This window comes from Gigantopelta aegis, chromosome 9 (genome assembly GCF_016097555.1).
Source record: "Gigantopelta aegis isolate Gae_Host chromosome 9, Gae_host_genome, whole genome shotgun sequence".
Taxonomy (NCBI): domain Eukaryota; kingdom Metazoa; phylum Mollusca; class Gastropoda; order Neomphalida; family Peltospiridae; genus Gigantopelta; species Gigantopelta aegis.
In genome coordinates, this window is record NC_054707.1 from 75,658,918 (window position 1) to 75,677,446 (window position 18,529).

Consider the following 18,529-nt stretch of genomic DNA (forward strand, 5'->3'; position numbering starts at 1 on the left):
TGTTTTCAAATTCTTTTCAGATCACCGACATGATTTTGCAAGTAAGGTTTTGATTGGTCGAATGAAAGGTCAACTGGACATGAGCTCCAACAGGCTGCTGTTAGATCCACATGTAATAGTGGAGCTAATTTTAATTAGATTGAAAAAAAGAAAGAAAGAGTGCCTAAAATATAGCCTCAGTGCTTCTTTAGCGATTCAGAAAGTAAAAAATGAACTAGATTTCCTTTCCTTAATAATGTAATTGCAAATGGTAGAATAAAAATTCTTCATGCATGGTTTAGAATTTGTGTAAACAAAATTGAAAAATAGAACAAGGTAACATATCTTTAAGCGAAATATTTTAAGAGACTTTAATATTCCAAGTTTATTCATTTACATTAGAATATATAGTTGTTATGAATGCCATTTTAAATTTGTTAGATGTCTATTTAATTTGTTTTAATCTTTGTGTTATGTATGTCTTTTTTATTATGACATTATAAACATGTTTAAATTCATTCGACTGTTATTACTCAAAAGTGGAATGGGACGAGATTTCACTGTCAAGTTTTGGAATGGGAAAATAAACCGTAGATCTGATAACAGGAACATGCCTATAGTTTAAGATATGAACTACCACCGTTATTCAGGAGGAACCCGTGTAGTGGCAGTGCTATTCCTCATTATATAGTCAATGTGTCAATATAACCATATTTTAAAGTCACAGACCCTAGTTTCAACCCATGAAAATAGTCACTAAGTTTGGATAAAGTTACAATAGAGTTAAACAAGTATGTGACTATGAAACTGGGCAATACCCTTTTAAAAAAAGACGAGCTCATCTCCATAAACATCATCTTCCCAGAGGTATGTGCATTTCAAAAATATATATATGAAAATTGCATTTAGTGATTAGAAACACTTCGAAGGTGCAGAAATGGATAATCTCTAAAAAAAAAAAAAAATTAAGTAATGTCTGATTTCAAGTAACAAAAATTGCTTCAAGTAATGTCTGATTTCAAGTAATGTCTGATTTCAAGTAACAAAAATTCAACTGATTGGGTTTTGAGCTTTTTTTACATGCATCAGGACAGATTAAACCTTTTAACTGGAAAATATCAAATGTATGCAGCTGTAAAAGATATGATCATTGCTTTGGCTACAATTTGTGAGAATTTAAAGACTTCTATTACAATTTGAAGACTTTCAAAGACCTAAAAATATTTGATTCAAATTCAAAGACTTTGAAGGAATTTAAAGACCACTACGAACCCTGTATGTGCTTTCCTGTCTGTGGGAAAGTGCATATAAAATATCCCTTGTTGCTTTAGAAAAAATGTGGGTTTCCGACGACTATAAGTAGGAAATCGCCAAATTGAATGAATGAATGAATGTTTAACGACATCCCAGCACGACGAATACATCAGCTATTGGGTGTCAAACTCGCCAAATTGATCAATATGCTCTAGTGGTGTCGTTAAACAAAACTAACAAACTTTATTTTTCCCACAAACATGACACATACCACACACTTCGATAAACCAGTTGTAAAAAAGTTTGAGAAAGGAAATTTGCTATGTATTTGAAACTGTTTGTGAATGGCTGAGAACCTGTACTTGTCACCCCACTATTCGAGATAATGTGGGATTTAAGAACGGGCACACATTCATATTCATGAACATAGTCATGATTCTTCAAAACATTTGGGAATACATTCTCGCCACTAGAACAGTTTAGAATACATAGATGGGTCAGCTGATCGTGTGTGTGTGTGTCCCCGAAAGATGAGGAATACTGCTAGGTTACATCCCCCTACTAAACAAACAAAGCTTCAAAGATATGAAAAGTAAATTTATTACAGCTGATGGTTACACTGCCACAATACTAAACAATTCGATATTGTAAACTGTTAGGTATGGAATCATACACAAATGCAACAAATAGTGACATTAACAGTCTCCTCATATATCAGATCTTTGACCCCAATTCTCAGCTTTATGTACCCACCCTGCCACACATGGAATATAAGACAATATTTATTTTGCCTTCTGCATTGAACAGGATGGCCAAATAAAAACCACTAATCCTATGATTACAATATTAAATGTAGATGATATTTTGGTGAATACTGTAAGAGCATCAACTTGATAACACTTCAGCCAACATTTTATAGAAGACTAGATGAGATCGATCCATCTAATTTTCAATGAGGCAGTTATAGGTGTTCTCAGAAACGGCAAAAAATGCTGATCCATTCATAATTATAGGTGGAAAAATACGGCACATGTTGAATTGATCTTTAAAAGGTTTAAAAAAAAACTATACCATATTGCAAAAAGTGTCATGTTTCAACATTTTAGATCAAAGGTACATCTATTTACTGAAAATTACTTTATGCAAAAATGCCAAAATCAGATTGGAAACTGGAAACTGGAAACTCATCCCTGGCAGCATTTTCACAAAGGTACATCAATGAATGTACATGGACTTTCCATGTATGAAATACTAATTACTGACAATCGACAACAACAAAAGATGTAAAATACTTCTGCTTCACCACTATCCACCATGTAAATTCATCATAATCTGCAGCCCCATTTGTATATATATATATATATACAGTGAACCTCCTCTAAAGCAGACACCCTCGGGACTAAGCAAAACATCCTGTATTAAAAGGTATCCAGTTTAGAGAGGTTCTCTTCTGTAGAGATATTTTAAAAGGGCTGCAAAAAACATCCGGTTTGGAAGGAATTCCAGTTTACAGCGTGTCCGGTTTTGAGAGGTTTCACTGTACCTTTAAAAAATATAGTCTATGCTACAAGGAAAAGAGATTTCTGTTTGTGAGATTCTAGTCTCCCATAGATAAGAAAGCTATTTAAACCGGTTTCTTTCACCATTTAGAATGTTGCTTTTTGCTTTGTTTTTTATTTATAATACAAACAAAACTTCTTATATGTAATAAAATCTGAGATTCCCACAGCTCTATATATGTATAGAAAATACACCAACACCAATATCGGTGATATCACAAAAAAGAATAAAAATATTTTTCAAAAAATGTAAACATGGAATGTATAATAATTATCTGTTATAAATATCCCAAAAATTGTCACGTCACTGATAAAGTACATGATTGACACATAGGAATAAATTTGATTAAGTGAATAAAATGTTGATCCTTGAAATATTGAGTTTGACATTTTAAATCAATGTACACATAATGCTGCAAAATTAAAAAAAAATTAAAAGTCACAGATCCTAATTCCAACCCATGAAAATGGACACAAAGTTTTATTAATCTACAAATCTGTAACACATGAATAAAATGACAAAAGAGTAAAATGAGAGTCTGTGACATCGACTGGGAAATAGTCTATTATAGACTAGATCCATAACCATTACTTCTCAGAGATACGTGTGTTATTAGAATGATACAATATGCTTTTCGTGGTATTACAAACACCGGAATGACCAGAAACACTTTGGATGTTCGGAAATGGATAATCTAAACAAAGTGTAAGTAATGTTTAATTTCTAATGTCAAAAACGGCTCTAATAGTAAAACAAATACGTCATAGTGTTAAAAAACTAGGGTCCATCACTTTAAGCACTATTCCAGAAATGATTACAAAATGTGTGTGGAGAAAATCAACCTTTTTTTTCATAGTGTGTGTTTGTATCAAATGTATACATGCTACAGCTAATGAATACTGGGGAAAACTTGACATCCCCTCTCCAAAGCAATCACTTAGAGAACAGCCCAAACTATGATCACCTCAATATTTAAGATACAAATAACAGTTTTTATCCTATTTCAATATTTAATTAATTATAAGAATGCATAATAAGTAGTATATGTACAAGTTGTTGTCCTATATCGTTGTTTAATTAATCATCACAGAAATTTTATATTTTAAATTTTAGAACATAGCCATTAGCAGTTCATCTGAATTTGAAGGTGCATAACTGACACTCAAACAAAATAATGATACCCATGAAATAATATGCCCTGTACATGCTTCACAATTTGTATATAACTTTTAAGTTTTATTCCTATTTTCATTAAACATGCCCTCATAATTCTCACTGAACATAAAATTTTAAGTTTTCTGATGAAGACTTGCTTCACAATTCATATTTAAGATAAAACTTTCTGTTTTCTACCTATTTCAATGAGGACATGCCTTCCAGTTCATAATTAAGTTGTAACTCTATTATCTTCCTGTATAATTCATATTTAAGATATCACTTTGAGTTTTCTTCCTATCTCGATGAATGCATCAACAGCTCGATCAATATCTTTCTCACTGTGAGACGCTGAAATTTGTACTCGTATCCTTGCCTTTCCTGTACAAAGAAAAACAAAATCACAATGTATACCAAAGTGACATATTGACAAACTATTTCTGTGTTTTTAACCCTTATGTAGCAAGATGGTGCACCATTACCTTAATTACATTGTGAACATAATGTGACACTGTTAGCATGAAATCGCAAAAAGGTCAAGTCTGTGACATTATTCTAGCACAAACATGAAAAGGTTAATGAGAAGAAGAAGGAAATGTTTTATTTAATGAGGCACTCCACACATTTTTTGTTTATGGTTATATGGCATCAGACATATGGTTAAGGACCATATATATTGAGAGAGGAAACCCGCTGTCGCCACCTCATGGGCTACTCTTTTCAATTAGCAGCAAGGGATCTTTTATATGCACCATCCCATAGGATAGCACATACCATGGCCTTTGATGTACTTAATGAGAAGAATGCAATGATGTCTGCAATTCAATAACAAAATATGGTAACTACTTTCTGATCAAAATTGTACAATTTTCAAGTTAGGTTATGCCTAGGTTCAATGAACTGCAATTAACTTGTGTTTTCAGTGGAATTGTGGTAGTGTTGGTAGTAGCTTGTGGGAATTTTCTATTAGCTGTTAGTGGAGTACTGAACTTTATGGGTCTGTGGTTAAAATCCTCTTAAAATCTTCGTCACCTCCAGTTATTAATTAAATCATAATTAAAAACTCACCTTTTGGAACCACTGGAAAGCTGAAGCCAATTACGTAGATTCCACGTTCTGAAACAGAATTCATTCAGAAATAAAAATGTCTGCTTCAGTGTTTTGTTTCTTGCTGCTTTCAAGGGAGATAATTTGCAATGGTTAGAATTTAGCTTGTTTTATCCCAAAAACATGGTCAAGTAAGAATCAAATGCATTTTGTTATCAGGTAAACCCTCTCCAGAAAACACACAAAACATTGGTGTTACAGTCATTTATGACATGTTATCAAATGTTGAACCACATAATCAACTGGCCAACACATTTTCTTAACAGTATTTTATCATATCCTCTGTATTTCACCATTACCTCTGTATTTCACCAACAACAAGTAAATTTGTTTTTAATCCATATTTGGAGTGGGAAAAAAAATCATGTCAACCAATTGCACTTCGAATATATAGTTAGAACAATGTTTAAACTAAAAATTCTCGTACTGAATGTAAACATTCCCACTAAACTTATGTTATGATGGTTAAAATGGTAATTCCCAATTTTTCTATGAAATGAAACAAATTTCAGAAATAAAACCCTGAGACAAAACTATCTCCATGATCATCTTACCCAACATCTGATCAGCGAAGGTGCTAGCAAGTCGAGCATCACCAAGCATTACTGGACAGATCGGGTGTTCTGGGTCTCCCTGTGAAAACACAAAACAATAACACATACTGGACAGACATAGCACATACTCGACAGACATAGCACATACTGGACAGACATAGCACATGGGGTGCTTCTGTGATAAAAGACGCAAACCCAATTCGCCAACATTTAAACACCGATTATTTATGAATGACATGTTACCACTTTATGGGTCAATGCTATATACCACGTTTTGGAAGCTAAAAGCACACTAACGGGGATCTTGAATATGCGGTACCCCTCCAAATCAGCATGTCGCCAAAGGCCTATTGCAAAATGTTTCTTAATATTTTTCGAATAAATATTGTAATAATCTAAGGTTTCTTTGATTAAGTAGTTTATATTCAGTTCGGAATTTAATATGCAAGTGACAGAAAGTCAATAAATGTAAAACTCACACAAAAAACGTGTCGGGAAGGGTCAAAATTTAGTGTCGCCAAGTTTATGTCAATGCCGTAACGAATACATATCGATGCGACATCTCCCGGAGTAGCAGGGTAAATGAAGAAAGTCAGTGACGTCATCAAGCCTCTTCATACTGGCGCCATTTGTGAATGTTTGCTGAGACTCGCAGAGGTAAGTTTCTACGGCTTTTGACCAATTTCTTTGATTTGATAGAAGGTTATGCTTATTCATAGTCAATAACGTAACGTACATTATCCTAAGACACACGTTGTTTTTCAAATATTTGTTTTATCAACAGATTCAGAGCGCTGAACACGTGGTCGAGGTGTCACCAAAATATGCATTACGCCAATATATGTAATACAATGAACACTTCTTGTACATGTTGTCAATGCCGTAACGTCAATACCGTAACGTATGCCGTGTACTGAGGATGTGTTACGGCAGTGACATGCATTTAGAGTGGGCCTATGCTCATTTCAAACAGCAACTTTGATTTTATTTACCTATTTTCTGATGTTCAGACCCCATCGGTCTATTGTGGATGCGTTAGTCCTATATAGTGCTATGCATTTTATTTGCAGGCAATGCCATCTAAGAAGAAAGAGCCCCTCGGTAACAAAGAGAGGCAGAGGCTATGGCGGGCTCGCAAAAGGGCAACCGTGCAGACCCATGCGAGCTATCTATAAGCAGAGAGGGAACGCCACACAGAAAGAAAAGCTCTAGGAAAGATAAAAACTATAAAAGATATGACCAGAAAAGAAAAGGAGGCGCAGAGAAAGAAATGGCGGGGAAGCCAGAAAAAACACAGGAGCGCCGACGCTGATGCTGAATTGGAGCGTTTAACCCCTCCCACGAGTCCCACTGTCGCAGTAGAGCAGCCCGCACCGGTTCAAATAGGAAACCAGCAGCAGGGGTCGGCAAAAGGTGCGCCGTGATAGGGCCAAAGCCTAAAAGACAATAACGAAACTTAAGGTGAAGCTGAACCATGCTAACAAACGAGTAAACAAACGAGTAAAAAAGGTACAGAAACGGCTTGAGAGAGCGAGGGAAACCGTACAACTAGATAAGTTTACAGGTTCCCCAAGAAGCAAGGCAAACAGACTATTAAAACTGAGGGACGAAAAGACATTAAGAAAACATTTGACATTCTATTTTACCATTTCTGATGCACTGAAACAAAAATATCATGCTTTAAACTCGCAAAAAGAAAAACGCGTCGTGAAGCGCATTGCTGGTACTAATTTTCTCATTAAATATCACCTCTTGATACACGCAGCGACTGCTTTGCGCATCGAACCTAACGTTCTAAAGTCGACTATGTTAGTGAGAAAACGGAGACGCGATCGTCACAATGATGAAATCATTGAAAGCGTTAGAGTGTTTTACCATCGTGATGATGTCAGCACTATGCACCCCGGCAAAAAAGATTCTGTGACAGTGCAGCATGTGGATCATCAGAAGCGCATACTAAACGATAGCATGACAAATCTGCACTTGAAATACTTGTGCGAAAATCCAACAAAAAAAGTCGGTTATGATTTCTTTTGCCGCCAGAGGCCTGGATGGGTATGTCCGCCCCAAATACGCGATCGCGAATCTTGCTTATGCAAAACACACCAAAATCTGCAGCTAATGAGCGACGTCCTATTCCGTAACAATGTCATCACGGTCAGAGACCCAGAGTTGATTCTGGAATCTCTTTGTTGCTCGACTCGAAACAATGAATTGATGTATCGGGAATGCAACGAGTGCAATGAGAAGCGGGTAATCTTCCAACCGTTTGAACAAACCCAATCTGTTCAGTGGGAAGAGTGGAGGGTCATTGAGCATGAGTTTAAAAACAAAACCACTGGGGATGTTGAAACAACGCGGAGGACGGGTAAGGTCAAAATTGACGGCAATATTGGTGAACTGACGGACAGGTTTGAGGCAGCACTAACGCGAAAATTGGCCAGGCACACTTATAATATACGACACCAGTACCGCGAAATCCGGATGAAAAAACTCTGTCTGGCCGAAAATGAAATATTGGTGCACTGTGATTTCAGCGAAAACTACACCCTTAAATACGCAGAAGAGATACAGAGTTGCCATTTGGGGGGTTCGAATCAACACACCTTACACACTGGAATGTGCTATCTCAAGGGTGAAGAATTCGGCTTTGCAACGGTATCGGGTTGTAGGAGGCACGACCCAGCCGCCATATGGGCTCATTTGAAACCAATACTGAACAAAGTGTTGCAGGAACACCCACATGTTGATACTGCATACTTCCTCTCAGATGGCCCCACAACCCAATACCGTTGCAAAGCAAATTTCTACCTGTTGAGTACATTACCACATGACTGGGGGATGACTGGGGGTGTCAATTAGTCTTTCTTGGAGGCGGGACACGGGAAGGGGGCCGCGGACGGGATTGGGGGTGCCATTAAACGAAAGGCCGATTGCATAGTAGCACAGGGGAAGGACATTCCCGACGTTATCACCCTCGTGGAAGTGCTGATGTCTGAGAATACAAATATTTACATACATCACATAACTGACAACGACGTCATCAAAGTGGATGACTTCCTTAATGCCGCTCCACACACTGCCTGGAACAATGACCTTTCATCAGCTGATTTCTTTGCAGAGAGGTCAGCTTCTTTCCCGTCGATTGAGTTGTTTTTGTCAGGGGCTACACTGTGGGTGTTTTAAGCTAGTGAAGCATGTATTTTTGCAAGGTGAAAACAGAAATCTGCAAACTAGGCCTACTACTGATGGTGAGTCCATTCCGTCGACTGAACGAATCAACCAGGAGCCCACACCAGCTCAGGTTGGTCCCCAACACTCGAAACATGCAGCTGATGCAAAAGTTGTTTCCTCCTTACAAGCAATTCATGAATTTTCCAATGATGTAGTTGGTAAATTCTGCATCATACAGTATGATGGAAAACCCTATCCAGGCGTCATAGAAGACGTTGATGACGATTCTCTGAGGATAGATGCCATGAGCCACGTTGGAAGGCACGGAACAAATCGATTTTTTTTGGCCGAAAATAAAAGATGACTATGTGTGGTACGAGGAGTCTGACATAGTAACTGTAATTCCTGAACCAACACGAATTGAAGGATCGGAAGAACATTTCAAGGTTGACGGGGTCATATGGGAAGCAGTGACCAAGGCATTAGATGAATGGGTCAGATAGGCTAATCTGGACTGACATGCATGCACGCGTGCGACATCTTATGAGGCATAACTTCAGTGTAGTTTCGAGTGCGAAAGTGGTATAAGTATAGCCTACTAAGTGTATAGTTGACCCAGTGTTCACATGGGTTGACTTCGCGGATAGCTTTTTTGCCGCCGGTGGGTTATGATATGGTTTCCTTTGATCTTGGCAGAAATTTTATTCTGGTTGATGTTCGTTATTGTTCCGGTTCATCGATTTAATGTTAAATGATTTTTTTTCATGTTCGAGTTTTATACATTCAAAGTCTTTATTCTGCATTACCTACTGAGGATTCGGCTTCATGCCGCACACTGATTTCCACGTTCTATGCCTAACCATGATAACCATAGCTCTTAGATACTGGTAAGACCGTCTGTCAAAGATCTCTGATAGAAACATGGAACTTGCATCAAAAACAGAATCTTCAGTAGGCCTAATAAAAGGTCATAAAATAGTAAAATCCATTATCATATACTAGACTATGTAGGCTACAATGCTAGTCTTGCATTTTGCATAATAAATGTTATTTTTGTATACATGTATTTAAGTTGTTATTCCTTAGAACTGTCTTTCCTTTAAAAGGCCACTGTTTTGAAGCTATGCCTCCAGATCGTGTGCAACTCAGCTGAGTCCCGGAGTCTAGAATATTATTAATTGTCCGAGGTGTCGGCATTCGATAGTCCTTCGAATCAATGGAAATTCAGCCATGATATTCAAAGTCTCCAAGGACAGGATCAATGTGGTCAATACCGTAACGCATGTCACTGTCGTAACATTTAGTAGTCAGCACGAATTTACATTTTATTTCGGCTGAAATCCTATATTTAAGTGTCCTATTTCTCCAATATGTCATTCTTTGTCATGCAATCTAATCGCAACAGATTGTGTATCCTGTATAAATGTTGCCAGTATTCCAAAATTCCTAAATGCTGCCTTAGCTATGGATCAACCTGTACAAATTACAGTCACAGATTGTGGTTTTTAGGAAATTATTTTGATTTCTTGGTAATAAATAAGAAAACATATCTCTAATATGTTAGAAAATTCACCAATTTCGAATATGGTCCGCACCATGTCTAGATGTACTGCAGCTTTGACGATTATTCATGCCTGAAACTATGCATTACGGCGGTGACATGCTGGGTATAAATAGGAATCAGGACCCATATAAAAATGACTGCATATGTCGTGGACTGCGCAAAAACGTGCACTGCTGACAAGATTATGTAAGAAGAGTAATAACCGAGTCAGAAAATAATAAAATCTTTCCAAAATATCACTGCTATTATTTTACCATTTCCAATTGCTAATTGGGTGTTTTATCCCAGAAGCACCCACATACAGGATAGATATAACATACTGAAGAGATATAGCACATAATGGATGGATATAACATACTGAATAGATATAATAGATATTGGACAAATGAAACACATATCAGACTTATACAATTGGACAGAAACAACACATTCTGGACAGATATAACAAATACTGGATATATTGGGTGTTCTAAAGCTCCTTGTCAAACAAAAAACATAATACATAATGGACAGACATATCATACTGGACAAATGTAACATACTGGACAGATATAACATATATTGGACACATATTACTGAACATATTGGACAGACATAACAAATATTGGATAGTTAGTAATGTTAAGACTTACCGAGATTGTGAAGCCAGCATCGACCATCCTTGTTCTGAATCTCCGAGTGTTGGTCACCACACGTTGTGGCAGGTCCTTGTTGCTCATTATTAAATCAAGTGCCTGTAAACCACAGCAGATTTTACATGGTTTATGTTACATATTCTATTCAGTTATACAACAGAAAACTAAAAAAATACAAACATATGGATTTTCAACCTACTGACACAGGCCTGCTAAAAGAGAATTCTGGATTCTAATGGTGAAGAGATGGGGTGTCATAAATTTAATAAACAGGTCACATGCTATTTATTGACTAAACATATTTTATTGCTTTTAAAAAACCCCAAATGAATTAGGCACAAGTTATACAACTTATTAGGCCTTCTCCATTTAAGATGCTACTTATTAGAGATGGAGTGGGGTCAAGGACATTCAACTTTGTTACTTTAACATTATCATGGTTAATTGTGTGTGTGTGTGGTGTATGCGATGACATTTTAACTATTTAAGAGATGTAATAAAGCTACAAAATCTCACATTAAAAACTTTATTTGATTTTTTTGCTGAAGTTACCTTACTGGCACACGCCACAACAGGTGGAGGAAGTGTGTTTGAGAACAGATACGGTCGTGACCTCTGTCGTAACAAATCAATCAGTTGCTTGGGTCCGACCGTGTATCCACCTACAAAAATAATACATTTTTAAATACAATAATACAATTACATATTACTGTACCAATTTTTGCTTTCTGTGTTTAAAACATTCATCCAAATTTGCATGTGCATAAATTTTAAGACTTGTGGTTAAGTGCGAACATATTGATAGAAGCAGTTAACCACTTTTAAGCACTGTTAGAAGCACTGTTGCTAAAGAAAAATCTGATTCATCAAAAACTCCCCTTGTTTTTAGGTGTTAAAGCATACTGTCACAAATTTAAGGACTTTATTTCTCTAAAAATTAATAATAAATCAAAATTACATTAATTTTTACAGACCAAATCTAGCTATTGGATCACTTTAACTAAACCATGATGGAGTGAAATACATGTCAACCCTCTCAGCAATGTTAGTTTTGAATTAATAATTCAAATATTTTTTACAAAATATCATTAATAAGTAGAATATGAAATTATATTATAGTGTAAACACACAGTGCTCATTACTTCCCAACTGAAAGGTAATGAAGATTTTTAATGGTTTTGCAGTGTTGGTGTATTAATATGACGTTATATGAATTAATGTTAACCATGTAAATGAGGCTGAACCTAAACCATATTTGAATCATGGATTTATCTGAGGCTGCTATGCCCTGGTTACAAACCAAGTTTTCACACCAAGTTTGAATATAATTTACTTAAACACCCGTTGGTGAGAACACCATGCATTATTTTTGATAACACATGGTTGTTTACACATGTACGTGTGTTAACAATTTCAAGACATACGATTGGCTGCTCCTAGGTGATTACCAGGTCACCAATGCCATACATCCAATGAAAAACTACACGATGGAAATTGACGACAATGTGACGTATAGTTAACCTGACAATCATGGGTCTGTGATGCGTAAGTTAGCTACAGTCCAATGGCTGTAAATAACTTTTAGTCAGAAAAGATGTTAAAATGTGCTTAAAACCAGGTTTTTGAGGACATGTAAAAAATAGAATAATACATTTATCTCACAACTCGTTTAAAAACGCTTTCGCTCGTTAGATACATTTTAAAACAACTCAATGTGATATAAATAGTATCTAATGGCCACTCCTGTATTATTCTCTATTTAATCAACATCCGTACCTGCTGCTCCACCAAGAGCTTTTCCAAGGGTCGAGTTTATTATATCCACTTTTCCATCCAGTCCAAAATGCTCCTCAGTGCCTCTGTAAGTTAAATTAGTGATGTAAATAAGTGCTGCAGTATAGTTCACCTCTGTTCAATTATCAGTTGTGAATGTGAGCATGATGTTTAGTTGACCAAGTAATACATTTTATAGCTTTTAAAAAAACAAGCCAGTCACACATAAGTTTATGATTTCGTTTTTCATACCTAGATAAATATAAAAAAAATAACAGACAATTCATATAACAAAATTTGAAACATACTTGAAAAATGACACTCAAAGTTCATATTTAATTTTAAATTATTTTTTTTGGTTCTAAGTAATAACGCTCAATAAGACAAAGTACCAATATAAAGCGACATCATCAAATATGACGTTCCCTGAATATCTTACTTTTACATTCATAGATAAATCAACAAATTCACGTTGCTGTGGCTGGACCAATGGGATAAACTGTAATGTATGTAACAGGAATTTAATTATATTTTGATATTAAGTAACATGTTAGTGCAATAAAGTACTATGTACATAAAGAGACAAAATGGCTCAGATCCAGCTGTGAGCATATAAGACGTGAAACAGGACTTACCTGCCCGTTGCTCCAAAGAACCCAGTGGCATGACATTCATCGAGAAAGACCATCGCATTGTATTTATCTGCCAGTTTACAAATATCACTGTAAACAAAATCATATCTAATTAACAATTTGATTTCAAGAATGTCAATAATGGGGAACATTTTTAATTAAAGAATGTTCTGTTTTGTTCAATAACACTAACAAAGCACATTGATTAATAATTTGCGTCCAGACTCAATCTCTAAAAAAGAATTGCCATGATGTTAAAGTCTCAGACTCTAGACTGTAAATGTTTTATAAGCACCAGACCAGGTCCCTGTTCCACGAAGTGATCTTGAGGCTAAGATCACCGTAAGAGCATAAAGTAGTTGTGCATTTAAGATGATCTTAGGGCTAAGATCGCTTCATGGAACAGAGCCCTGGTCTTCAAAGGAACCCCATACATTTTTCCATTAGCAGCTAACTTTTATTTATATATGAACTTTCCCATAAATGGAACAACATATACCATGACCATTAATATACAAGTTGTGTTAAAATTAAAATAAAAACATTTGGATGTAAAGAAATAGTAAAATATTTCATAACTAAATGTAAACTATCGAAATATGTTTTAAATATATTTTAAAGTGTTAATTAAAAAAAATCAAATACTTAGCACTATTCACAAGTTTCACAGATACTGTATTGAAAATACCATGTAATTTTGCTACACAGAAGACATAAAACAATCAATAAACAGTTAGAGTTATTGGATGTTAAACATATGATAAATCTGACATACATTCTTAGAACATGCTACATTTTTTTTATTAGTAGCAAGGGATCTTTTATATGCACTATCCCACAGACAGGATAGCACATATCATGGCCTTTGATATACCAGTTGTGGTGCACTGGATGAAACGAAAAAAATAGTGCAATGGGCCCACAAACAGGGAACGATCCAGGAATGACCGTGCATCAGGCGAGTGCTTTACCACTGGGCTACATCCCGCCCCCATGCAATAAAGATAAATGCTCACTTCAGTTTCGCAACATTGCCATCCATGCTGAAAACTCCATCACTGATTATCAACCTCTGTCGGAGATTCTGGGTGTCATTTAACATAGACTCCAAGTCTGAAAAATAAAAGTAAAAATTACAGTCTTCCCAGTCACTGTGTGGTCATCAAGTGGACACTTTTTAAACTTAGTAGACACATGTTGAGGAAATGAAAAAGTTAAAGTTTGTTTTGTTTAACGACAGCACTATTATTAATCATCGGCTATTGGATGTCAAATATTTGATAATTCTAACAGAGGAAACCTGCTACATTTTTCCATTAGTAGCAAGGAATCTTTTATATGCACCATTCAACAGACAGGGTGGCACATACCTAACCTCTGATACACCAGTTGTGGTGCACTGGCTGGAACGAGAAATAGCCCAATGGGTCCACCATTATGTATCAATCCTAGAAAGACTGCACATCCAATAAAACCCTCACCACTAACCTACATTGTATTAATAATTACCCTTTAAAAAAGTGGGTATAATTTATTTTTAATAATAATAATAATAATAGAAAAAACCAACAACCCGAAAACCACCACCATAATCCGTAACCAGATACACTGCACTTTCTTGACCTAATTTAAAAAAAAAAAATTAAACTCTTACTTCCATATGATCACTGAATCTTTTACCAACAAACATATAGTTGATGGGCTGTTTGCCAACAAGACAGTTAAGTAGAATGTTTAACAGACGGTTGGCTAAAGATGTCAGCAAAATTGTAGAAAACTTGTTTTCTCTTTTCATAAATACTTAACCTGACAAATGACTTCTTTCTTTAACTAATGGCATTTTCCCTGATTACTACAGACTGGTCTGAACATCCCAACAGCCAATGGGATGGCTTAAAGAGACAAGTCAGAACATCCACACAGCCAATGGGATGGCTTATAGAGACGGTCTGAACATCGCAACAGCCAATGGGATGGCTTATAGAGACAGGTCCAAACATCCCAACAGCCAATGGGATGGCTTATAGAGACAGTCTGAACATCCCAACAGCCAATGGGATGGCTTATAGAGACAAGTCTGAACATCCCAACAGCCAATGGGATGGCTTATAGAGACAGGTTCTAAACATCCCACCAGCCAATGGGATGGCTTAATGAGACAATTAGGTCTGAACATCCCAACAGCCAATGGGATGGCTTATAGAGACAGTCTGAACATCCCAACAGCCAATGGGATGGCTTATAGAGACAGTCTGAACATCCCAACAGCCAATGGGATGGCTTATAGAGACAAGTCTGAACATCCCAACAGCCAATGGGATGGCTTATAGAGACAGGTCTAAACATCCCACCAGCCAATGGGATGGCTTAATGAGACAGGTAGGTCTGAACATCCCAACAGCCAATGGGATGGCTTAATGAGACAGGTAGGTCTGAACATCCCAACAGCCAATGGGATGGCTTAAAGAGACAGGTCTGAACATCCAAACAGCCAATGGGATGGTTTAAAGAGACAGGTCTGAACATCCACACAGCCAATGGGATGGCTTAAAGACACAGGTTTGAACATCCACAGGTCAGGTCAGGTCAGGACATAGGGCTTTACATGCACATTCAGAGCAAGCTGTTGTAGTGCACGCCTATCCTGGGGACAAGAGCCGGCCTTGGCCAGCTCCTCCGTCCAGGATAGGAAAGGTTGGGGTGGGAAGGAGGAGGAACCACCTGCATTGGCAGGTGCAAGAGAGCCCCAGCAGCCCGACCGTGGTCGGTAACAGGCGGATCCACACAACCAATGGGATGGCTTAAAGGAAGGAAGGAACTGTTTTATTTAATGACACACTCAACACATTTTATTTATGATTATATGGCATTAGACATATAGTTACGGACCACACAGATATTGAGAGAGGAAACCCGCTGTCGCCACTTCATGGACTACTCTTTTCAATTAGCAGCATCCCACAGACAGGGTAGTACATACCACAATATTTTGAAAGTACTTACTGCTCATGTCGCTGTTCTTATATCTGTGTTTCTGAGCCTTGCACAGCCGCAGTCCGTCGATGATGGATGCATGGTTGAGTTCATCAGACAGAGCGGCATCGTCCGGTGACAGAAGAACTTCAAATATCCCAGCGTTTGCATCAAAACAACTGGCATACAGTATTGCTTCTTCTCGACCATGGAATTTAGCTATCTTCTCTTCTAAAGCCTTGTGAATATCCTGGATAAAAAGTTTAAAATACACGCCTTACTTTTTAATGGAAGCTATCACTCTCACTCCCAATAGCATATGAATTTATATGACATCAATATGGTCAATATCTGAAATGGATCTGCATATTTTAAGTTAGGGGGCAATTAATCACTCCCCTCAGCTGTTTTCGTGAATGTCTTCAAGAACAAATAATTAGCATAATTTTGTTAATATCTATTAGCTCATGTAAATAAAAACTTTGAACAAATAGTAACATTACAGACATGTGGTACTCCATAAAAGTAATTACCTTAGTCTGCTTATAATACCATTGATACTATTCATAAAACAATATGAGATTATTAAGATTTAATTTACCTATAAAAATATGATATTACAGTATTGCTTATTCATTAAAACAATTGATTTAAATCATTTATTTTAAGCACAAAGATAGTGTAATTCAATTACAATTTTGACTCCAGATATTGAAACTACTATAGAGTCATCTAGATTAATGGATGAAAGGATATATAGATATATATACATACAGTACCTGAGTTCCACAAATGAAGCGTACAGAGCTAAGACCTGCACCATGGGAAGTCAAAGCCTTTTTGCCTGCTTCGATCACCTCAGGATGACTCTTCAAAATGAGACAAATAAATTCTAAATACATGAACATAGGGTACAATATTTTTTACACAAACTGTTGCTGATCTCTCTCTTTACAATTTGTTGCAGTGACCGTGACTCACAAAAACTAAAATAATAAAATAACATAACAAATTACATGCAATCTGAAGTGATGGGCAATAAGTGATTTTCTTCACAAGAAAAGTCCAGGGCAGAGGTCATGCCCCGCCCCGCTCTGCCCTCTTCACTGTTACTGTGCTCAGAAAGGCTGGAAAAGGTTTGGGGATGTGGAAAGGTTTGGATATTTTCATCCCCTAAACCATCGCACAAACAGTGCCACATACACACTTTTAAATAAACTCGGCAAACCCTGCATGGTTAGAACTTTCCCTCCTATATTTAACAAGTGAAAATATTGGTGGACAAGTAGATTTTTAGATGTGTTTAATTGTCTAGTGGACAACAACAAAATTCTACTTATTTCTATCAGTATTTTTAACATGCCCTAACATAAATGATTATACACATGAACATAAATAACATTTAACTTATACAGCCAAACACAAATTGCCCAAATCTGAGCCTGTGTTTATAAAGCTTTAGAGTGTAGACTCAAATCTATAATGATGTCACAATTTGCATGCAGTTTGTATGGCATTGCCATGATGTTAAAGTCTTAAGATTTTGTCCAAGAGCTTTACAGTGGAGGATCAAAGAGACGCCCGAGGGGACTGGACCCTCTCGAAATTTTGAGACAGTTTTATATCCTTATTTGATTTTTTTTTTTTTTTTTACACTGGAGAATGTAAGGAATCCATTCGGAAACGTTTGTGGCTTTCGGGCCACATATCATTGGGGTCTGTTATATTTTCTAGTTGTTTGTTGGTTAACTAAATAAACATATTAAGTCAAAGCGTGGTAAAGAAGATCATGTGTATTGCCATGTTGGTTGGTTAACTACAAAAGTGGGAATCAAATAAAACTGAGGATTCAAATAATACGAATGGTGATTATCATAACATCTCCCTTTCTGGAAGGAATGATCGATTAACACGAACATAATATGAAATATTACTTTTTAGAATGAATGATTGGCTAACCAGAACATAATATGAAATATTACTTTTTAGAATGAATGATTGGCTAACCAGAACGTAATATGAAATATTACTTTTTAGAATGAATGATTGGCTAACCAGAACATAATATGAAATATTACTTTTTAGAATGAATGATTGGCTAACCAGAACATAATATGAAATATTACTTTTTAGAATGAATGATTGGCTAACCAGAACATAATATGAAAT

General features: G+C 36.4%; 1 protein-coding gene across 1 annotated transcript in view; it reads right to left on the reverse strand.

Moving 5' to 3' along the window:
- Positions 1-1,815: 1,815 nt before the first annotated feature.
- LOC121380619 (2-amino-3-ketobutyrate coenzyme A ligase, mitochondrial-like) overlaps positions 1,816-18,529 on the reverse strand; it is a 31,009-nt gene continuing 14,295 nt past the window's right edge. The window contains exons 3-12 of the mRNA XM_041509521.1: positions 17,140-17,229; positions 16,391-16,610; positions 14,404-14,500; positions 13,391-13,477; positions 12,759-12,841; positions 11,535-11,644; positions 10,980-11,081; positions 5,610-5,688; positions 5,017-5,064; positions 1,816-4,329 (exon numbers count right to left, since the gene is read on the reverse strand). Of these exons, the coding sequence (XP_041365455.1) occupies positions 4,220-4,329; positions 5,017-5,064; positions 5,610-5,688; positions 10,980-11,081; positions 11,535-11,644; positions 12,759-12,841; positions 13,391-13,477; positions 14,404-14,500; positions 16,391-16,610; positions 17,140-17,229 (1,026 nt within the window). The 3' untranslated portion in view covers positions 1,816-4,219. The remainder of the gene's footprint in view (positions 4,330-5,016; positions 5,065-5,609; positions 5,689-10,979; positions 11,082-11,534; positions 11,645-12,758; positions 12,842-13,390; positions 13,478-14,403; positions 14,501-16,390; positions 16,611-17,139; positions 17,230-18,529) is intronic.